The 23,877-nt window shown below is 49.3% G+C and overlaps 1 protein-coding gene across 4 annotated transcripts in view; it reads left to right on the top strand.

Moving 5' to 3' along the window:
* ASAP2 (ArfGAP with SH3 domain, ankyrin repeat and PH domain 2) overlaps positions 1 to 23,877 on the top strand; it is a 165,854-nt gene that overhangs the window by 66,247 nt on the left and 75,730 nt on the right. For all 4 annotated transcript variants that reach the window (XM_044262110.1, XM_044262108.1, XM_044262109.1 and 1 more), the window contains exon 3: positions 12,881 to 13,026. In XM_044262110.1, the coding sequence (XP_044118045.1) occupies positions 12,881 to 13,026 (146 nt within the window). The remainder of the gene's footprint in view (positions 1 to 12,880; positions 13,027 to 23,877) is intronic.

The following is a 23,877-nucleotide window of genomic DNA, read 5'->3' as shown; positions in this document are numbered from 1 at the left end:
GTTTGAGCCAAGCCCATCCGAAGCGTGGTAGAGTCCGGGTTGTGCCAGCTCACTCCAAAGGTCAGCAGATTGACAGAGTGGTCCGGGTTTACAAGAAGACCTACGGCGTCTACACTGCGCGAGTACATCCAGCGGGACAGGGTGCAGGGCACAGCTGTCCATGTGGGCATTCGCCCTCGCGAGATGGTTATCACTGGACCAAAACCTGACAGAGACCACAAAACGATCCTGGGATGGAAAAGCCAAATCTCGCCAAGTAGGAAAGGAAAAGGGCAGATACAAGGGGACAATTGAGAAGATGCAGGAATAAAGTAATCTCATATACGACTTTCAAGAAAAACTGTGAAAATGAGAAATGGACAGATTTATCTCGTGGCTCTGGAGAGCCCAGGTCGGAGGTGGGGCCCGTGGGGCTAAGGTGACGGCATCGGCAGTGCTCCTTCCTGGGCGTCCGGGCGAGAGCGCTTCCTTGCCTTTTCCAGCTCTGCATCCTCGATCTGTGGCTTTTCATCTTCAAAACCTGTCACGGCCGGTACAATCTTTCTCACACTCGTCACCGTGACTCTGGCTGCCCTAACAGAACGCCCAGGCCGGGTGGCTTTGTCCGCGGGCATCTGCGGCTCATAGTTCTGGAGGCCGGATGCCGGAGGCCGGGGGTCCGCGTGGCTGGGTTGTGTGCAGGCTGTGTCCCTGGCCAGCATGTGGCTGCCTTCTCGCCGAGTCCTGTCGGGGTGGACAGTGAGTGGGCTCTGGGGCATCTCTTCTTGTCAGAGCACTTACGCCACCCTGGGATCCCCACCCTCGTGATCTCAACCAGACCTGATTATCTCCCAGGAGGCCTCGCTCCCCATACCATCACTCTGGGACACGGGGCGACGGGGGCTCCCTGACACCGTTTTGTCCATAGCACACACAGACTCTGCCTCCCTCGTGCACAGCTCAGGATCCTGCGAGCGCCCTGGGCCCGACCCCAGTGACCCAGGATCGCCTCCCCATCTCGGGTTCCGCTGATGAATCACTTGAATTTCACGTGCAACCTCAGTTCCCATCTGTCAGGTCGCAGAACATCTTCACGGGGACCAGGCCTCGGGATGTGCTCATCTTTGGGGCGGGAGGGGGTGTTCTTCTGCCTTCTGCATCTCACCTCTAAATTCGGAGTTTTATAGTTGAGTCCGTTGGAAGAGTTCCTAATACACAGGCCCTGTTTACCCTTGCAATGTTGTTCTTTATTGTTCTCGAACAGGTTTGTGTCTGCTGGGCTTTTGCCCCTCAGTTAGATGGCAGGCCCTTGAGGTCAGCGACTAATTCTTGGAGGCGAGTGGAGTTTGGGATGAAGAGCGCGTAGGTGTTAGAACCCGAGAAGCCTGGAGTAGAAGTTCGTGTGCCCCTCAGAAAGCCTGTCACTGGAAATTCTCGAATCTTTCTGAGCCTCCATTTCTTCACACATGAGGCGGGAATATTAATATTTTGAAAATATTAGTGAAGATTAACTGGGCAACAAGGCAGAAGTGATAGGCGTGGCTCAGGGCACACGGTAAGCACGGTGGCCGCAAACACACTTGCCGTGTGTTCCTTCAGCGGCGGACACCAGGGTCGGCAGAGCCATTGTCCATTTTCTCGAACCTTCCTTTGTGTGTTGTCGTGTTTCTGCTGCAAGTTCTGAGACTGTCTCCTCGTGTAGGAGAGAAACTTAGCATTTTAGATGTGAGCAGTCTACTTGCGGCCGACTGCTGTGCTCCGCTGGGTGAGGGTTTGTACAGACGGAAGCAGAAGGGGGGTCCGAGATGCTGTAGGGCAGCCAGATGTGTTTTTACAGCCGGGGAGCCGAGGCTGGCTTTCACCCTCTTCCCAGGTACCTACAGAGTCACCTCAAGACTGTCTCTTGGCTTACAAAGCCTGTTATATATACTCTCTTGCTTTTTAGGAAAAGCTCTGCGTTAGGGTAGTGGTTCTGAAACTTCAGAGTGCCTGAGAATCCCCTGGAGGTCTTATTAAAACACGGGGTGCTGAGCAGCTCCATCTTTGGAATTTCTGGTTCAGTAGCTGTAGGATAAAGCCTGGAGGATGAAGTATTTGCTGACTGAGTTCCCAGGTGACGCTGAAGCTGCTGGTCTTTGAGGATACAACCCCCCCCACACACACATGCATGCACACACACGCATGTGTGACTTTAAACATTTGGCCTGAGCCAAAGTGTAGCATGTGTGTCCCCACAGATAAAAAGCAAGTTTTTCTACATATAGCAAGTATATTATATTTGCTCCTATGTTTCAAAAACGATGACAGTCCAGCTATCTTCATTTTCTAGAACATCTTGTGTATAGGTTTGCAGAATCCTTTATTATAATGGTTTGTTGAGAAACAGTTTCTACAGTAATTTTTCCCACTCATCATAAGCTGCTTTCTGACCTCTTAAAAATATCCAATTTGTATTTGTTCTAAAACTTTTTAGTTTAAAATGTCTCAAGCTCTCTCTCAGTCCAAAGGTGTTCTCCCCCTCCCCTGCACTGGGAAGTTGGAGCTAACATTTTTTAGCTGTTTGACCTATCAGTGGGTGGAAAATTTGTCTTTATCAAGAAGGAAACAACGGGGAACTTTCATTTTCACTTCTCTAAGAATTACTCTATCTTGAAGACTTGGTGCAGATCTTCTTACTGAGAGAGGGATATCTTCTTTACCCTTTATCTGAATGTCCTAGAGTAGTTGTCACTTCCTTGAAATGAGAAGTACAAAGAAAGAAATGCTGATTTTCCTGTAAACCCTTACCATCTTCCCCTTACAGAAGAAAATGAGAATTTAATAATTTTGTGTATGTATTTCTCCCTTTTTTACAGTGCTAATTAGAATATGGTTATTAAATTAATCCCGAGCTTAAAATTAATACAGAGAACTTTTTCTATTATACCTATATAATTTAAGGATAGAGCAGTTTGAAAGAAACCTGTGCAGTAGTTGAGGAAGTGATGCTTCATTGTGCACAAAGAAGGTACTGTATCTGGCATGATTTTCTACTATTACATGAGAAAATAACTGAATCGTAGTAATCCCCAGGGATTGGCGTGAGTAGGATGAAACAGCTATTCTGCTGCTTTGTTGTGGCACTGAAAGCCAGGGCATGGAATTTTTTAAAAGCAGTTTGGTGGTTCACCTCAAGAGAAATAAAACTCTTTATGTGGGAAGATACCCAGAGATGCTCATTGCATTGTCCCAGTTATCTCAGAGAAAACCTGAAAGCCTCCAATAACTGAATTAGGATATACTGCTTGATGGAACTATGGTTATGTAGCAACATGAAGAAAAATGCTTATGATGACATTTTCAGACTATAAAACTCAGGATACAAAATACATGTTACCGTGTCTGTGATCAAAAGGAATAGGAGATTATGACAAATGATAAAGAAAAGGTTTCTGTGTGGATGTTCATAAACTTGAGAGTGCAGGCATAATAATCTGACCCCCAAGAAGTATTTGTTGTGGGGCCAGCCACAACAGACACAAACCTGTTCGAGGTAGTTGCTAGACAACTACCTCCATGAATACAGTCTGCACAACAGCCCTGTGAGTTAGGTACTATCAGCAACTCCATTTATAGGTGAGGTCAGAGAGGCACAGAGTAGTAATCTGCCCAGGGTTCTCAGCTAACAATTACAGAAGCTGAGATTCAGAATCAGACCTGCTTCCCCATCTCTGATTTTGACCGTGGAACCCCACTTCCCGGTGCTTGGTGCTCGGTGCTCGGTGCACTGGCTGTGAACGAGGGTCCACAGTGGAGAATGAGTGAGTAGTGAGGCTGTGGGACCCTCCTGGATATCAGCTGGTGGAGCCATGGTGAGCCTTTTGAAGAACTCCAAGTGGTTTTGGTTGACCGCAACTCAGCATGAACCAGTGTGTGAGAAGCTCAAAGCTGAGTCAGGTGACCTTGGGGGAAGTATGTTTAAAAAAAAAAAAAAAAAGTTGGTTACCCCTTTATTGAATTGTAAAAGCAACATTTTAAGAGGGACCTCAAAATCTTAGAGCTGAAAACCTCAACATAGGAGGACCCTGGAAGGGACCTAGTACTTAGCTTGGGAGGTAGGGAGAGGGCATATCTGAAGGCTTTCTCTAGGACCAGGAAGTGAAGTGTATTTTCTGTTTCTCTTAAAGGGTATTTTCATGGGAGCAAGCTTTGACTCAAATATGAGAGAGAAGTGAGCTGGTCATTGGAAGGATTTCAGCAAAGGCTTGGTGCTTCCTCTACGGAAGTTGTAGGGGTGGTGGGGTCATGGACTCTGAGACCTTGAGATGTTTTTTACTTACGAGTCTCTGAGATGCTTATGGTCTCTCTTCTGCTGGTTAAGAAGAATGATTGGAATTTAGGTGGGTAACTTGTGGAATCCTGTCAGCAGTGAACAGCATATTAATCACAGACGGATGGCTAATCAGAAGGAACGCTAAGACTCGTGACTTAAAGTCCCACGTATTAACATGAATCATACTTAGGGTCATCGTATTTATTTGGTAGGGAGTTTAAGCTCATCTAGGTTGGGCTTTTTCTGGTGAGTAGAGTCTGTGGACAGTCTTAAAGGGTCTGTGCATCCTGAAAATTGTATGGGAAGTTACATAAAGATGCTTTGTCCTGGAGAGGTAATCAGAAACATTGTTCTGATTTTTACTGATGTCTGTGATAAAAGATTAAAGAACCAGTGATCTAGCTAAACCCCCATATTTTACAGATGTGGATATCATCACAGAGTTGACTATCTGCCTTACTTACTGTAAAACATTGACTACATTATTCAGCATTATTCAGGGGGTATCTGAACCTGTTCAGGGAGTCTCCAGACTCTGTCCACTCGCCCATAGTCACAGAGCTGAAAGGTCGTGTGCGTGTGTACATATGTATATATGTATATCTGTGTTTATTGATCTAAAATCGTGCCTGCACGAGTAGCAGCTGTTACCTGAGGCTTGGAGACCATTGGTTTTTCAAGGCTGCTGGTTCTTGGCCATGACGACTTGGGAGGTCTTGGCACAGCACGGGAGCGGTCTCTTCCCCTGGTTTGCAGTGCTCGCAGAGAAGAGGGGTGGCGGGGGGGAGGAGTCTGGTGAGCATCTGTAAGTAATGGGAATTGTATCCTTAGGGATAGGGAGGCAGAAATCAGGAGGGGGAAAGACTGAAAGCAATTTGCCGTGACAAAATGCACACTGTGTAATGTGGCTGGTCAGGCCACTTTGCCAGCGGGGGCATCTGTGTCATTGGATGTAAGGCTTCCAGTAGCCGGGAGTCCGGTCAGCAGATGTTGTCTGCCTCCCTGCTTTCCGTGCCAGATACCTGGGGATCCCAGGCTAAAGGAGAGCCGGAGCCTCTCCCTCCTCTGATGTGGTCGCAGAGCAACCCTAGGACGGGAAGCCGCTCTTTGGAGAACTTGTCTGGGGTGAGTCAGGCAGCTGGCTGCTCGCGGCTCTCATCTCCTGGACCGGCTTCCGAAGGACGAAACTCATAAGCTTTACCTCCTCTGGGAAGCCTTTTCCTTCACCAGCCCCAGAAAACGTGCTCACTTCCGTTTCGAGCTGCAGTTCTCCCTCTTGTAACGTATGTGGTAATGGATTGTTCTCGAGCATTTCTCGTTTCTCGTCGTGCTGAGCTGTGCATTGGCAGGCGCCACGCTTTATTCATCTTTGTCCCTCCAAATCCAGCTTTCCTAGATGCAGGTCTTACCGTGTCACTTTACAGCCTTTGGGGGCCCTTCGTTACCTGGGGCCCTTCGTTACCTGCCGGCTGCTCCCTGTCCTCTGGCCACACCTGCCCCCCCCGCCCCCAAGCTCCCCAGGGTCGTTCTGCCTCTGGCTGTGCTCTCTGCACCAAACTGACCGTCTGTGCATCTTTCTCCCTTGTGGAGCTTTGCTTCTTGAGGGAGGGGCTCTGCTTCCCGAATCTCTGTCCGTGTGCTTCAGTGCTTGCTGCAGGAAAGGATTTCAAAATGATTGGATTTTTACCCTTTAGTACCAAGAATGTTCTTGACCGGGAGTGGATATTCGGGAAATACAGGAAGAGTAAAGAGTAAATAAAAGTGAACCTTGTAGGTTTTCTGTACTCTGAGCCTGTAATCTAAAAGGACAAGAAAGCTAGCATAAAAAATAAACCTCGTCTAGTGCATCAGTCTCAGCACCCCCCCCCCGAATGCAGTTTTGCAATCAGTGGGTGTTTTATATTGAGGCAGCTAGAGCTGTGTGGGGTCCTTCACACAGACTTCTGACGTCACTGTGTTGTCGTTTATCAAGAGCAGGATCAAAGAATACATGGTGATCTCAGATGAAAGTGTTCCTGTTTCAGTAGCCAGCCCACACCTTGACGTTAATTAATAACTTCATTGCTCGCTTCCTGTGTTGGATGTAACAGACTAGATATGTCCGTGATCCCCTCCATAAGGACTGGTGCTTTCCATAATGTCAAAGGGGACGCCCCAGGAAAGGGTTAAAGAAAATGAGCTTTGAAAATAGAAAAGAGCACAGAATGTTGGAAACGTGGCAGGTGATGAAGCTCCAGGAGAGGGACCACGTTTCTCTTGTCTTGCTTCTCTTGAGCTTAGGAGTTGTCAAATAGAAGGGTGTTCGCATCAAACCCTTTCTGGTTTGTAGGTCCCTGTGTCTTGTGAGAGCCATTCAGGTGGGTACTCAGGTTCCAAAGACTGCCTCTGTCGTGGCGGATTGTCCGAGAGAGACTTGGGTGAGGAATTCACGTTGTGATACCTTCAGCAGGCACAGGCACAGGCACGGAGAGCCAGAATGCCCTAGCCATGGCAGTGGACAGTTAAGTCTGTTCTGTCGTATTGATTCTGCATGTTGTTTTCTAATTATAAAGATGATACACGCTTAGTTTAGAAGATTGAGAGGTGCAGTAGCACAGAGTCATGGCCGGAGGCCATTCCCACTCCCCGTGTGCGACAGGCTGCGGTGTGGGGGTGTGGGCCGGTGACCGCGGCCCCCAGGCTGGCTGTTCCCACTCCCACGGGAGCTCCCACAGCTGATGGCTGCCCACTGGGGGAGGATGTGATGCTGCTTGGACAGTGGGGCCGGGCCTGTACGCCAGCTGCCCTGGTGGCTCTCTCGCCGTTTTCACCACCGCTTAGCATTTTGAAGGATTTTCCTTTCAACCTCTTCTCTACTTTTAACTTTATAAATATACAGTTTCATATCCTGCCACCCTTTTTTTTCTTAAACGTGTTTTCTGTGCTGAGCATATTCCTACTTCATGATGTCAGAAGCCTCCAGAATGTTCCATTTTATAGAGACAGCTCTTCACTCATTTGCACATTGTTGGCGCTTTGTACACTCTGTTTTCACTCTTGACAAGTTATTTGGCACACACACCTCTGATCACCTGGATTATTTCCTTAGAATGGATTTCTAGAAGTGAGATTATGGGATGTCAAAAATGTCTTGGACTTTTGGTACTGATTACCAGATGGTGAACTGAAAGGTTTTCATCTGGGCTGGCTCTGGAAATAAAGCTCTAAAAATGGTTTTCTCCCACGGGATGAAAGATCACAGGGCAGAGATCCTGTCGGAAACAAGATTATCTTTGACTTGAAGCACTTGTTCCCTCAGGAGCCTGTGCGCTCCAACTTGGACACAAAACCAGGCGATGTGTGGGGTCGTCAGCGCAAGGGGAAGTGGTCTCCTTCGTGTGCACTTGTGCAGATTGTGCTGACATTAAAATGACGGCACACGGTTGAATATTAATCAGCGTGCCATCGGGAGTGCCTTTGTAAAGCTACTACCGTAGAGAACGTACGTCTCTTCTTAAACGCGCCCTTGGCAGAGCGGCCTGCGTGGGTGGTTGGTATGTGGGGGTGTCAGCAGGTGTTTGTGTCAGCTGGACCCCCGAGGGGCCCGTGGTCTGGCCAGGAGCAGGGGCTTAGACTTTCCCAGTCAGGGTGGCCTGCCAACCCCCGTTTCTCTGGTTGTGGCCCTTGGTGTCTGGGTGACCAGTGCGTGTGCTCGGCTGGGGGCCAGGAGCACATTCGTGTTAGCCTTGAGCCGCGAGTAGTGGCTGTGATGGACCCACGGGGGAACGTGGGAAGACGGGGCGTCAGAGATCTTGTTCCAGCTCTGCCGCACACCTGCTGTGTGAATGCGGGCAAGTCAGCACCTTCTCTGAGCTTTGGTTCCCTGTCTGTAAAGGCAGGATTCCAGACCAGGTCCCATTTCAACTGAAAAGACCCAGCAGTGGGTGCGGATGGCCCCTGGGGCCTGGGCTGCCGTGGGATAGTGTGGAGAGCTGAGAGCTACGGGCACGCAGGGGCTGGAAACCTACAAAAGCGTTCACAGCCTCTGAACACGTGGGGCTCCGCGCTGCTCCCTGGGGTTGATTACCTGCCTGTTCCTTCTCTGGAAATTGCTGCCTAACTTTGGAACCTCAGTTCAGACGTCCCCTTCTTGGAGGCTCCGAATCCCCACACCTGCCACGTTGTAGGCCATCGTGGTGTGGGTTCGTCTTTCCCTAGACATTGATGCCAGCTACGGTGCTCACTCTTGTGTGTGTCCCGCAGCGTACAGCCTTACCCCTGTCGCAGGGTTGAAGGTGATGAGCGAAATATTTGAGGTGGATGTAGAGGTTGGTGGAGGGTGAATTGACTGGGGCCCGGGCTGTTCATTGGCAGTGCTGGGGTCCTGGGCTTGCTTCCTCCTTGCGCTGGGCCCGCTGAGGAGAAGTAAAGGGGCTGCCTTTTGTCCTTTTTGGATCCAGCTTTTGAACTATATGCATTGGGCCTTCTCCTTGATAGGAGGGTTTGTTTTTTTTAAAACAACAGAATCAAGTAAACTAAAAAGCACACAGTAAAATGCAGTCCTTCCAAATTCAGAATGGATGCGTGCTTGCTGGCTTCATAAGAGATTTTTCAGTGCAAATCTCTCATTTCATCCCTTTGATTGGATTGGTGGGAAGTGGGACTTTGGGGCTGTGAGGTGTGGGAAATGGAAGGGCTGTGGGGTTAGAATGGAGAAGAAACGGGGTCTTTCTTGTCCTGCTGTGGTCTCAGGGACTTGGATTCTCATGTCCCTAAGTCCCTCCCACATCAAAGACGTTTGGATCTGGATCATTAATAAGAACCAAAGTTTAAGATCTATTTGAGCAACGGGGGAAGCAGGAGAGTGAGCTCTTTTTAGAGAAATAGCTTTCAACAATTTTGTAAATAAAAGCTGATAGACCAGTTTGGGCTCTTTCCAGAAACTTTATTCCCAAGCTATTTATTTCAGGTTCCTATTTTAAGTTTGTTTCTGGCAAAAGAAAGATAAAGGCACTCAACAACTTTCTGTTCTCTAGTAGAAAAATCTCAAACTTCGGGAGATCTGGAGCAGTAGCTCAGTCAGTGAGTACATATCTGTGGAGGGTTTATTCTTCCTACGGTGGGGACCCTGTTGGGTGTTTCAGGAAGACACGGAGACATACGGCACTATCATATTTTATCAAGAAGTTACAAATCTGTTTGCAAGAAGAGAAATTTGTGTTAAAATAACCCCAAGTAGATCAGCATGAAGAAGCTTCCACTGACCAAAGCTGGGACAATTTGAGCACCAAAAAGTAGATTACAGTGGACCAGAACACTTTAAATATAAATACAGGAAATTATGAGCTCACAGTGAGCTCACAACTTCACGGATCATGATTGGAGTGTGGGAATCAACACATTGTTTCAAAGATTTATAAGGGAAAGAATTTTTTTTAAAAGATTTTTATTTATTTTATTTGACTCAGAGAGAGATCACAAGTAGGCAGAGAGGCAGGCAGAGAGAGAGGGGGAAGCGGGCTCCCTGCTGAGCAGAGAGCCCGATGTGGGGCTGGATCCCAGGACCCTGGGATCATGACCTGAGCCCAAGGCAGAGGCTTAACCCACTGAGCCACCCAGGCGCCCTGTAAGGGAAAGAATTTTTAAAAACACCCTATACCCAGTCAGTTGAGAAGCCCAGAAGGAGGGGTGATAGGAGGTTCGTTGGCACTTGGTGCCGTAATGTGAGGTCTTGCTATTCCTCCTCTGTGTGCTGTTGGCTAACTGCCAGTGAGGAGAAAAGATAGGTTCCTCCTCCCCATCGGTGACCACGGGTAGGGAGGCAGCCCGCAAGGTGAAAAGAGTGGGGATTCCTGCCCACCTCTTACCAACTGTGTGATCTCGGGCAAGTCTCTAAGCCCTCTGAATTCTACTGGATTTATTCAGAAGATAATAGGGATGATAATATTAAGACCTCACACTGTTATCAAGTTAAGTTGAACAAAGGCTTAAAGGCCACCTAATCGGCATTAATGAAGGGAATTCCCCCCACCCCCTGCCTTTTGGGTATTCGCGTAGAGCGGCACAGGCACGATTTGGGGGGCACCCAAGGCGACTTTGGCCTTTGTGTCCTGTTTCTCTAACCCAGTGGAGACCTCAGCCCCAGATGTCTGCTGTGGCTGTCATTCCCTTCCAAAGCCACACTGGAATTGCCCATGTCTTGACCACCAACCCTGAAACAGTTATAGAAGAGCATGTGGTTTGGAAGGAGATTTCCTTTGCTGTTAAACCACATGTGCTAGAATTTTCTAACTGAAGTGAACTAGACGATGTAACTGACCATCTCTGAAATAGAATTAAAAAAATCTAAAACGTGGGCCCCTGTTTGGGCTAGGGAAGCTGTTTTTCTTGTTGAACTGAACACTAGTACAGAGCTTTGGGGTGAAATGCACTTGGATTTGAAGCCTGGCTTGGCCGCTTGCTGGCCCTGTTTCCCAGGACAAATATTTAACCTCTTTGAGCGCCCGACTTATGTTCCCCATGATGAGGAAGAATGCGTGGTCTTGTTACAAAGTTGTTGTGAGGTGTAGAAAAAGCATACATTGTCCATACTCCGTAGAAACGACATGGTGCTCCTGTTTACCGTGTGAGCTGTTGGATCTTTGCTGAGCGTGGCTGAGCTCGTGCCCCGGCGCTATTGTTTACTTCTTACCCTAACCTTGTGAGTGTCTCACAGCACATCTCCAGCCTTCACGTGGCTGAGACACTTGGCCCTTTACTCACCAGAGTCCCATGCTCCCCGGAAGGCATGGGCCTAGAACCCAGATCTTCTGGGAGCTCTTCTTGCTCTGACACACATTCTTCAGGGCCCCTGTGTGTGTTTTTCTGTCTGGTTTGCTGAGTGTAGTCTCAGAAATGCATTTAATTTATCTAGAACTCTCAGGTCCTTTTCTGAAATGGCAAAGAAAAAAACAAGGAAAAGGGCTCAAACAGTGAAATTAATTTTCTCTTATATTTGTGAGGCCAACGTTGGAATCCCCAGAGGCCAGTACTGGAGGTGAGGGCATAGCTCCTCCCTGGTACGATGGACAGGCACGCTGTTCATGGATCACAGGAATGTGGCTTGGGGTCAAGGGCTCCCCGTCACAAATAAATGTTCCTCGTGTTTCCCTGGTCACCAGGCCCAGGAACTGGCATTGGCTGACAGTGGTTTAATTTACCTGAGGAAGAATCTGATGGCATTCACATACAAGTTTATGCTACATGTCTGTCTGCCCCGTTGTGCTTACAAAGTAGTCGTGTTACATTTCTCGTTGAAATGAGGAAAACATAGAAATCAGGTGCCTGGGACTCAGATGTCGTTTAAGCATCTGCCTTCAGCTCAGGTCATGATCCTGGGGTCCTGGGATCGAGTTCCACATTAGGCTCTTTGCTCAGCAGGGAGCCTGATTCTCCCTCTGCCTGCTGCTACTCCTCTTGCTTGTGTTCTCTCTGTTTCCCTCTCTCTGACAAATAAGTAAATAAAATCTAAAAAAAATAAAAAACAAAAGAAATCAGGTGCTTAATGCAATCAACAGTTGTTTTATCACAGACTGGCTGATTCACTTAGAAATGACCTAGAAGTAAGAGGATTATAGTCAACCACATTAACTTACTAGAAACCTGTGCCCCTCCACCTGCCTCCATTTCTGAATCAAAGATCTGAAGCCGGGTGGCGGCTTCTACAGTCTGATAAGATCCTTGTTATCATTTTGGTGTCCAAAAGGGATTGGGAACCACTGAGCTGGAGACCCAGAATCCAGGTTTCCATGCGTTAAGGCCTAATGATAGTAAAATGCCGTCAGATAGATTACAGGGGTTTGCTTTTTGTTGTTGTTATTCGGGCAGCAGTTTGTTGTCTTGTATTTCAGGCACAAAGATAAGTAAAATTTAGTCCCTGTCTTCTAAACATGTCTAATGTCGAGACATACGTTCCCAATTTCAGTGTCCATGCTGAGACCAAGGACGGGGCACAGGGCAGAGTCATGGAAGGCTTCCTGGAGGAAGGAGACATCTGTGGGATGTATAGCAGTCAGGGAAGGCAGGGCACCTGAACAGAGGATGTGTCAGAGCAGAACACAGAGACACTCAGTTGACCTTTTTGGCCCCAGCCCGTGCTCCAAGGTCCACAGCTCCTGCTGTGTGGAAAGGAGAGCCGTGGCAGGTGGCTCTGATTCAGGGCTCACGCTTGAGAGGAGTGGGCATCTCTTCCTGAGTTTGTAGGAGAGGACCGAGTCTGCTGGCTGGGCTGGTGCTTCCTGCCATCTTGTACACCACAGAGGGGTCCTAGGAGATGTGGGAGGCCTTGGGGTACCCTTGGAGCCTCATCCGACACGCTGGAGGCTGGGGGGCTTGTGCAAGGAGGCTCTTTCCATCTTGGTTGTCATCGCCCTCCTTCCTTGGGATCCGTTGCCAGTGCAACGGGACCGTTGTCAGGACAGCGAAGTGATTTCTGTTCCCGTGCAGCTCGACACTTTTCAGATTCGTATCCTGCTAATGTGTTCAGTTTTATTCACAACTTAGGAAGAAGCTGTTAAGCACGAGGATGGAGAGGTTGCTGTACTAACGGGGCGTCTCCCACTGCTGTTGTAGCTCACGTGGAAAACGAGGAGCAGTACACCCAGGCTCTGGAGAAGTTTGGGGGCAACTGCGTGTGCCGAGATGACCCGGATTTAGGAAGTGCATTCCTGAAGTTCTCGGTGTTTACAAAGGAGTTGACAGCACTTTTCAAAAACCTGGTAAGTGTCATCACACACGGGAAGCTTGTCGGGCCGCGGGTGGAGCGCGTGCAGTTCCTTTAGTCGGAAAGGTAGCCCGTGGAGGGTAGCCGAGGTGTGTCTGCTCATCTGGGAATACATTCAAAGCTCATGCGGTGCCTAAAGGAATTATATTTCCTATACCCATTTGGTCACTTTGGAATAAATTTTAGAATTGTAATTCTTACGGTAACATGGCTTTTTTAATTCAAGTGCGCATTTTAAATATACACAGCTGTGGGACAAAATGGATAAATACGTTCATCTTCTTAAGGGCCCCTGACTTCAGTTTTTAAGCTTATAAACTACATAGAATCATCTGTTTCTGGTAATTATGGTGGGCATTTAAACTTAGAATATTTAATAAATATGTTCCAGGCCTGTCTTACACAGCAAGGTAACCTATAATCAAAGCACAGAAATTGCCATGAATATTTAAAGACCTTTTATGCTCCCAAAAAAAAGTCACTTTTTAAGCAAGTGGGAACGTGGAGTCGGGACTCTTGCCTGTGGTAGGTGCTGGGTAACGTGGGTGAATGGGGTTCTTTCTTGTGCTTGGCAGCTCTGTGCCTTCCTCGCTGTGGGAACAGAATTCTGAACAAGTGGGCAGCCTGAGAGGGTGTTTGTGACCCCGCTGCCTGGCTTCTTCCACAAGGGGAATACACACTGGGATGGCCTCAGCCTCCCTTTCCTGTTTTTCTCCCCCAGCTTCAAAAGGTCATGGGTGACCGGAGCAGGTCAAGGTCGCAAACAGCAGTGCCATTCTCATTTCTCCTGTCAGCAAGCAAATAACAAGTGAAAAAGTAGCTTATCATTCTTGAAATGGTGATGATGGCGGGTTCGTGCGTCTGGCCGTGGCGGGGCAGAAAGAAGGGAACATTGTGTATGAGTTAGAACGCGGAAAGACAAGAACCACATCCTTAAGGCTCTGCGTCTCTCTCCCCATCTTCACTTGTAAGAGATTTCAGTTGGAAATGGTAAAATTAAAAAGCTGTTACTGTTCTTAAGTTTTTTACTCGGGCTCATTTACAATCTCTTGGGGACTTTTGTCGAATTCATCACCCATTTCTTCCTGCTTCCAACAAGCTGGTGGCAAGCATCCTGACTGGGGATCCCTGGTCCCCCGTTAGCCCTGCTCCCTGGACCCTGGCAGACATGCTTATTAGGCTCTCACCACGGAGTCAGATTGGAGCTTTTTTTTTTTTTTTTTTTTTTCAACTGGAGAAACTGAATGGCCCCAGGGAAGACCTGTGGGGGCCTCTTGGGACACTGTCAGCCCACAGCCCACCCCCCCAGCCCCTTCTTGGGTCAGCCCCTCCGTGACTCTGGGCACCTCACTCCAAAGTATGAGTGAACAGCCTCCAGAGTGAAAGAGACCAGAACAGGCAGAGGAGAGGACTGAGAGGAAACAGGAGTAATGCAGACAGCAAGAAGAAGCTTTAAAGAAACTGTATTTAGGGGCATGTGGGTGGCTCAGTTGGTTGAGCAACTGCCTTTGGCTCAGGTCATGATCTGGAGTCCCGAGTTTGAGTCCCACATCGGGCTCCCTGCTCAGCGGGAGTCTGCTTCTCCCTCTGACCGCTCTGCTCTCATGCTCTTTCTCTGTCATTCTCTCTCTCTCTCAAATAAATAAATAAAATCTTAAAAAAAAAAAAAAGGAAAGAAAATAAACTACATTTAATTCTTCTGAGTGATGGGGCGCCTGGGTGGCTCAGTGGATTAAGCCTCTGCCTTCGGCTCAGGTCACCATCTCAGGGTCCTGGGATCGAGCCCCACGTCGGGCTCTCTGCTCAGCTTGCTTTTTGTTGTTGTTCCCCCCCTCTCTCTGCCTGCCTCTCTGCCTACTTGTGATCTCTCTGTCAAATAAGTAAATAAATAAAATCTTTTAAAAAATTCTTTCGAGAGATTGGAATAGACTTTATATCAGAAGGCAGGAGTAGGATGCAGCTATGGTTAAAGAAAGGGGAGAAATGATTAATGTAAGAAAACATAAAAGAAAAAATCCGGTGACATGGCTGGAATAGGAGTCTGTCAGAAAATGTTTCAAAAAACAAAGCGAAACAATAGAAAAGTAGAAAACAGATCACAGACATGATGATGAATCCTTCAGGCCCGTCAGTCAGTGGACAGGCGCCTCAGAATGAATGGAAGACAGGAGAGTGTCACGAGGACGAGATGGTCCCTGAACTCCAACCGCTCGTGTCTCCAGATTGAAGGCTGGTCAGAGCCCAGAACAGGGAGGGAGGAGGCCTCTAGGCATCTGCATGAAATTGCGAACAGTCTTCACACTTCCAGAAGGCACATGGTGGATTAGGAATCAGTGGTTTCGGACGTCTCCGCAGTAGCACTGGGAACTTGAAGACGTGGAGCAAGTCCACTAACCTCCTAGGGAGCAGGATTCCAACCTGGAGCCACAGGCAGCCGCGCATGTGAGTAGAACCAGAGATATTTTCAGTCAGGCAATGCTCAAAACATTCAGCTCCTGTGCGTCATTTCTCTGAAACTCCTTCAGGATGTGCTTTAGCAAAATGAAAAGGAAAGCCAAGAAAGAGGAAGATGTGTGAGTCAGGAAACAGGATTGAGCCAGAAGGGAGGCGGCGGGAGGGATCCCCGGAGGATGAGCAGGGCCTCAGGCAGGGGCCTCCCCGACCCCCTCACCCCCAACCCCACCCCGCTGAAAGTCGCTACTCTTTCCTCTCCATTCAGCTGCTGTCCAGACCTGGCTTTTCTCAGTGCAGAATGGAGGGGGTCGTGTCACACCCGGTTCTGTGTAGAGACTCCAGCCGATTGCCTGACATGCTTCGTTTACTTAATCTTTACAACAGCTCCCTGGAGGGAGCCCGGTTCTCCCGCTCTGGAGACGAGATAACTGAGAAGGCACTGGGGACGGTGGAGAAGGGCCCACCTTAGCCTTCCCCACGGTGGAATCCCCAGGAAGCCAGCGTGCGCTTCCTTGCCAACATGAGCTGCTGTATAGTTAACAAAACTGCCCCTTCTGTTCTAGGTTTTCTGCAGAACTGAAGACCAGGTAGGTTGGGACCTTGCCACGGCGGCTTTGCCATGTTGAGCATTGCGGGAATCAGGAACAGCGGCAAGGCCCGGCTGCCCACTTTTCCGCCGTGAGGAAGCCGGCAGTGGCCATCGCTGCTGAGCACCCATGGGGTGGCAGGCCATGGGCTAGGTGTGAAGGGGACACTCGCATGGTCCTCCTGACCCCTGTGCAGGACAGCTCCTGCTACCTTCATCTAACAGGGGCACAGACTCAAAAAATGACTTCCCTGGTCTGTAGCCAGCGAGCAACAGAATTGAGATCGCCAAATCCATGCTGTGTCCATGGCAGCTTTTAAAGAAGTTAAAGTTTCTTGTCGACTCTTCTGGAGGGAAAAAGACGGAACAGGAAGGACGGCGGTGCAGGGAAAGCATCAAGGGAAACGTGGGCTGGGCGGAGCTGCAGTGGCCTCTGCAGTGGGGCCTCCGTTTCCTCCGTGGTGGGAACACCAGGCCCACTCAGAGCCAGCATCGAGAGGAAAGCAGTGGGTGGGGGGGTTCTCTGTCAGCTAGAGCCCAGCTCGCGGGTGACACCCTCGTGTTGTCAGGAGACCGGAACCCAAGTCCTGGTGGTAGTGGCTTTGAGTCTGGGTGCCTCCCTTTGCTTTCAGCTTGTACTTTATGGAGTTAGCATTGTTGATCCTGTCTCTGGCAAAGGTCAGAGAGAGGGAGAAAATCTCTTACTTGTGCCAAAATTAAATTCACCAGGCCTGATTTTCTGGGCCAGGACCCGTGGCGAAGCCATCCAGCCACTAGAGCACCAAGGGGCCGCTTCTAAGAAGCTGTTGCTGAGAGTGAGCTGATTACAGGAGAATTCTCCTTTTTTGGTAGTTTGTACACCATTCTTACTCCTATTTTTGGTCACATCTGTCCTATCTCTTATTTTTAAAGCCTTGCTTTTACTTTCTCTCAGGCATTTAAAAACATTTCCATCCTGGGTGGCTAAGATGGTCCATTCTCCCCTTGTCCAGAAAGGAAAATTACCACCTACCTGCTTTGTGGCGAGAGAGGATGTTTATAAAGCAGTTGGAGCGTCTCCAGAGAAAGGCCAACTTAATATAGAGTGAGATTTTGTTACTAATGGGTGAGATTCTCACCTTCACAGAGCCTATGAATTTTCTCTGCAGTTATGCAGGATAAGGGGAAAAATAAGGCAGCTCCAGAAATGTAACGTGTGAAATGAAACTGGTTATGAAGTCAGCCCAGTTTCTTAGGTTCTTTTCCTCTTACCAGATGGATGTGAGAATCCTGGAAGGATTTTCCGGGGACCACTTCTGTGCTGGGAGGTAGCTTTCTAACGAGTGGCTGCATTAGGGGACAGATTGCAGAAAGGTCATTCCCAGATATGCAGCCCCTGTCTTGGTTTCAGAGACTTGGGGGTGATATGTATGTGCTCCCTGTCCGCAGAGCTGCCCTGGGGGGAAACAGGATCAGCAGATGCTCAGGGAAGGACGGAGTCCCGATGTGAGATCTAGGGGCAGCCTTGGGACTGAGGAAATCTACTTCACTCACAATGAAAGAAGAACTTGAGGGGCGCCTGGGTGGCTCAGTGGGTTAAGCTGCTGCCTTCAGCTCATGTCATGATTGCAGAGTCCTGGGATCGAGTCCTGCATCGGGCTCCTTGCTCAGTGGGGAGCCTGCTTCTCTCTTTACCTCTGCCTGCCCCCCTGCCTGCTTGTGTGGTCTCTCTCTCTCTCTCTGACGAATAAATAAATAAATAAATAACATCTTAAAAAAAGAAAGAAGGAATTTGAAAATTCCACCAACATATACCCAAGTTAAGAATTCATTTTAGGCAGCTAATCAGTGTTACAAGATATTCTAGGAGCAGAGCAAAGCGCTAGTGAGGTTCTGTTGGGGTGTGGGGCCGCCTGCGACCTTGTCCTTGTGAGTGGACAGAGCCTGGCAGAGGCGTCCCAGCCTGCCATGTGGATATCAGCCGGGTTCTCCTGCCATGCCCTCCGGTGTGGTCCGACTGAGCTCAGTCTCCAGACTAACAGAGCGTGTCGCATCGCTTCGAGGACAGAGAGCTTTCTGCTAGGTGTCTTCACCCTCCGGACTTGCGCATATGTCTCCTCTCTTTCTTTCTTTTTTAAAGATTTTTTTATTTATTCATTTGAGAGAGAGCATGTGCACATGTGTGAGAGCTCAAGCAGGGGGAGGGAGGGAAGGGAAAGGGGGAAGCAGGCTCCCCACTGAGCAAGGAGCCTGATGTGGGGCTCGATCCCAGCACCCCAGGATCGTGACTTGAGCTGGAGGCAGATGCTTAACCCACTGGGCCACCCAGGTGCCCCGTACTTCTTTTTTAACTTCATTTATTGAAAATGTCTTATATTAAAATGTCTTACCTTCTTATTAATAACAGGGGCACTGATCATGATCTCTTCCTTTTGGGAGGAAGACTTGTTTTGGGCGTAAATTACTGAACTGTGCCGAAATGTAGAGAACCCCTGGCATCTCGCACATGGTCTATGGCCCGTCTCTGCCCCTAGACTGGTGCCAGACTACTCACTTTCCATTTCGGACATTTTAGTATTCTGATACTCTTGTGCCTGCTGATTGCTGGGTTTTACCGCTGCCGGCGTCTGCCTCCACTATTTCTCGTTCCACAGCGCTGGGAGCTGGAGCACAGGCTGGCTTGGCTTGCAGGCTCTTGTATGCAGAGTAAAGATCTCCAAGCTCTGAGTGCCGAGGGCTGGAGAGCTGGGCGGATGGAGTCTGTGGACAGGCCAGCTGCCGGTTACTCCGGATGCCCAGAAACCTTCGCACTGACTTCTTAACAGGCCTCATGTGCAGCTGGAGATTCTTTGTCTTAAACTTGCAAGTCTTCAGCCCTGTAAGCTGCTTCCTACGCTCCCAAGTCCCCGACCAAAAATAAAAGCATGTCCTTAGTTTAACCAGAACAACAAAAGCAGTAAAGCTAATGTGAGAGCCTCTGTGTCTTGGTTGTAGCACAGACACCTAATACGTCTAAGTGTATTTTGATACTGTTTCTTCCATTCTTTTTCTTTTGGAAGACATTGCTCCCTTCCTGTAATCCTCCTGGTACACGGACCTGTAGAAGCGAGAGAACGTGGGAAAAGCTGGGGGTGGGAACAAGGCCTCCAGAGGGGTTGACCAGTCGTGCGCTGGGTACTGGGCCCGCTCTGGCGCTGTCCAGGTGGTGAGCACTGCCCTCTGGCCAGGGACACACAAACGCTTTTATTAGAAGCACTGTGTGCTCTGATGGCCACGGTGCGAACGCCACAGAGTCCGAGGACGCGGCCCCCGCCTTGGGTCCTTGGTCCGTGGGCTGGAGGTGGGGCCAGGGAGTCCTGTGGGCATCCCGAGGTCCTCAGGCCCATCTGCACGTGGACATGGTGGCAAGTTCATGAACACGTGCCTTGCATGAATCTCTAATGACTTGTCAGATGCGTGGAGGATGCACTATTAGGGACGAATCAGTTGAAGCGTTAGTGAGCTCCAGACAGGGTTTGTCTCTGTTCTCTCTCACCATCCTGTGTTTTCTCAACTGGTGGCTGCTAAAGGGACAATGGCCATGACATAGGGGACTTTGTGAAATCTAAGCGAGAATGTGTGGACAGATGGGATTAGGAGACGTGCATGAAGGCGAGGGTCAGCTGTCCTGGCCGCCGCAGAGCAGGAGGAGGCCGGATGAGCGGCCTCAGTGATCGGGAGGCCACAGGGACCGTTCTGCCTGGGTAAAAGCCGGGACAAGTTGCAGTAGCTCGAGGAGAAGCCATCGGGGGAGGAGGAGACGGCAGGTGTTTGCTGTTCCAGAGGAGGTTGGTAAGGAGAGAAGACAGTGAGGAAGGACCGGAGCTGGTGGCTGGACGAGGTGGTGGTCCAGAAGGGGGTCTGCGAGCTGTCGACCCCCGCTGCGAGTGTCTCCTCCCATTGGTGAGGGGCTCGGCCCGGAGTCTGGCCCCCGCCCCTCTGTGAGGAGTCATCCGCCAGTCTGTGTAGATAAATTCAAGGTCCTAGCTTCTCCGTGTACCTTCCCTTCTGTCTGAGAATTTTCAGCTATTAATCAGTCATTCCTTGAAATCGAAAACTTGGCAAACCGCATCAGTACCTGCATGTCTCAGATTCTACTCGAAGAGTATTTAGACATTGTCTCATCCCTGCCCCCAGAGTCCCTAGCCTGGATTCCAGTGGAATCACCTGGGGCTTCTTAGAGATGCAGACTCTCAGGCCCTTCTCCAGGCCTCCTGCACCAGAATCTTCATTTTCGTTAGATCCCAGAGGATGAGAAGCATTGATCTAGAGCAGTAGTTCTCAAAGTGCGGTTCCCGACCAGCAGCACGGGCATCACCTGGAACTTGTTAGAATAAAAATCACGGCCCCACACTGCACCTACTGAAGGGTGGTTCTCAAACTTTGGTGCAGCGGCAGCACCGGGAGGGTGGTTAGAACACTTTATTGGGCCTGTTCTCAGAGTTCCTAACCATGTGCACCTCTGCTGAGTTTCCCCATGACGCTGACGTCACCGGTCAGGAGCCGGCCACTGTAGAGGACAGCCGGTGAGGTGCCTCCGAGACTGACCCCCAGGGAGATGGGGACGGTAATGCTCAGGCCTCGCTGGGGCTCACAAGTATCTCCCATCCTTGGATTTTAGGAGGCAAGAAGTTTGAAACACCCTGGTTGATGGCGTAGTTTTCATGTCAGGAGACGCTGTGGGATCCTGGGTGGTTCCGGTGCTCTCGGGGGCCTCGGAGTCGGCTGTCCGCGGGGTTCAGCGCAGCTGCGCGGAGCTGGAGGTGAAGCTCCCGCCCCTAATGAAGGAGAGGGGTGGGGGGGTCACTGTTTTCTCTCCACTTAGAACATGAAAGATCAAAACAGCGTGACTGGCGGAGACGCAGCGTGGAAGGCAGAAACTGACCGCTAAGCTGTAGCCCGCCGTGTGTCTGGTGTGAAAGTCGCCGGGGTGTGTTTTTGGCAGCTGGCTGGTTTTGATCTTTCAGTTTGTGTTAAACTTAACTCAAGATCAGCGTGGGTTCCCCCGCCTTTTTTTTTTCTTTTAAGATTTTATTTATTTATTTGACAGACAGAGATCACAAGTAGGCAGAGAGGCAGGCAGAGAGAGAGGAAGGGAAGCAGGCTCCCTGCCAAGCAGAGAGCCTGATGTGGGGCTTAATCCCAGGACCCTGCTCAACTCTGCTTCTTCTCATTGGGATTTGGGGACCAGGTGGGCACCTTAGCCCTGTCTAGCTTTGCCCATCTGTAAAACGGGGATAACTGCACCTACTTCTCAGAATAGTTGTAAGGGCTAAATGACAGCAAACCGCCCAGGGCCATTTAGGGATTTAGACCATTGTACCCAATACCATCTGCTTCTACAAAAACCTTTTAGCCTGCATGCCCATTCTTTCAAATAAGCGGTCTTTGGAAAGCACATAGAAAACTTCTTTGAATCCACCAGGCACACTGCTGCCTCCGTGCCTTCATGTTAGGAATTCCCTCTGCCATGGATCTCAAAGTGTCATCTGCCTCTGAGGTTTCTCAGGAATGAGGCAGATTAAAATAAACTTCCGTGACACAGGTAGGTCTCAGTGAGATTCTTCAGCTGTGGTTTATATAGGGATACATTGGCCTCTTAAGGACAAGCTGATTATCCCCAAAGAGAATTGGGCCCTGTTAAGGATTTTGGAGGGGAGCCCTGGGAAGACCTGTTCTTTTCTAGATTCATAGGCCTGGAGGTAGGAAGTCTGTTCAGTGACGTTTTCTGTTATGATTCTCTCTTGTGCTGCTTCTTAAAAATAGCTCTGATAAGAGAATCCTGTCTGGGATTCTCACTTGGCAGAGCCAGTTTCCTCATTGCCTAAGTCAAGGAGGTGGCAGCACTGAGGTTCCCAGGCAGGGTGTACAGTGGGACCAAGATGGAGCCTTGGCCAGGTCAGCAGCAGGTGGTCACCTGTGACCAGAGCTAAAGGAGCAGGTGAGGCGGTGCCCCTGGGAGCTCAGGAAGCATAGGAGGGAAAGTGGAAAGATTTTATAGAGTATGGAAGTGACAAAGCAGGGACAAGGAATTTTAAGACACTCCCCCACCACCACCACCACAAAAAAATAGGAAGAACAGCACAGAAGGGTAGCTTTTGGATGGCTATGTGCCCCCCCCCATCTCCTTGTCGGTGTCTGTTCCCCAGTCGGTGGCAATCGCGTACTGAGGTTTTTCTTGCTCTCCGCTCACTAGCCTTGTCTGCCCCACCGACTGAATCATTTTATTTCTCCTTGTGAGATCACAAACCTTTGACTACTTACTGACTCATCTTGTCAGACTTTTCCAAGTGAACCCAGGAAAAGTGAAGACAGGAAGAGAGAAGAGAGGATTGTTACTTTCAGGATTGCCTATATGCAGGGCACCTGCCTACTCGGAGAACGTATGACTCTTGATCCCAGCCGGGGTCATGAGTTTGAGTCCCATGTTGGCTGTAGAGATTACTTAAGTAAAAACTTTAATCAGGGCGCCTGGGTGGCTCAGTGGGTTAAGCCACAGCCTTTGGCTCAGGTCATGATCCCAGAGTACCAGAATCGAGTCCCGTATCGGGCTCCCAGCTCCATGGGGAGTCTACTTCTCCCTCTGACCATTTCCCCTCTCATGCTTGCTCTCTCTCAAATAAATAAAATCTTAAAAAAAAAAAAAAGGTAGGGGGGCCTGGGTGGCTCAGTCGTTAAGCGCCTGCCTTTGGCTCAAGTCAAGAGCCCAGGGTCCTGGGATCAAGTCCTGCATCAGACTCTCTGCTCAGCATGAAGCCTGCTTCTCCCTCTCTCTCTGCTTGTGTTCCCCCTCTTGCTGTGTCTCTCTCTGTCAAATAAATAAATAAAATCTTAAAAAGAAGAAAAGACTCCCTATTTGCTGTTGGTATTAGATCCCTAGTCAATAGCAGTGACTGAGCTTAATAGTCTATAATCAGATCATGCTAGGTGTTTCAGAAAGCCATTTTACATAATACATGTGTTAAAAAGTAAGTCAGAGCACAAGAAAGCCCAGTGCTTGCTGGCACTAAGGAAATATTCTGGTTGGATTACCCAGGGATGGTTTAATTCTTCCCATAGGTCATAAAAATTTCATTACTCATGAATTGAGGCCAGGGCTCCTGAGCACAAGGATGTGTACTGGTCTGGGCTGTGGTTTTCACCCCGTGGGCCAGAACAGAAGATGGTTCGTTCAGCTGTGGCCCCAAGGCATAGGGGACTGCCCCAACACATGGAGAAAGAGTCAGAGCCCGACCTTTGTGCCGCGGGGCACTCTTGCCAAGACAGAGCACCTGGGCTCCTGGGTGTGTGTTCTCCAGCCCTGGCAGAGACATCATTTCCTGGGACGCTCACCCTGAGTCAAAACATAGAGCCTTAGAAGTGCAGAGGGCCGTGTCCAGGAGGCCGAAGCTGGATTAATGAGTCAGTCCATTGATTGGGATTCTGTTTATATTTGTAATGGTATATTAAAAAAAAAAAAAAAGCTTTATTGAGGTATATTTTACTTATCTCAAGTATATAAGTCAGTGATTTCTAGTAACTCTGCCAAGTGGCATAACTGTGACCGTACATCGGTCTGGAGATGGTTTCTGCTCCCAGTAAGGTCCCTCCAGTCCTCTCACAGTCCGCCCCGACCCCCAGGCCACCACTGATCTGCTTTCTGTCTCTTCTGTGATAATTAAGCTAATTATTTTCTGACTAGAGAAGTACTGGTTTCTTATTTTAGGTCATTTGAATAACTCCAGCAAGAAAAAGCCACCGGAACGAAGGCCAGAACCCCCTTTGGTCCATCTGGCACCCGGACGTCCC

Source organism: Neovison vison, chromosome 8 (genome assembly GCF_020171115.1).
Source record: "Neovison vison isolate M4711 chromosome 8, ASM_NN_V1, whole genome shotgun sequence".
Taxonomy (NCBI): domain Eukaryota; kingdom Metazoa; phylum Chordata; class Mammalia; order Carnivora; family Mustelidae; genus Neogale; species Neogale vison.
This window is presented reverse-complemented; position numbering and strand designations above follow the sequence as displayed.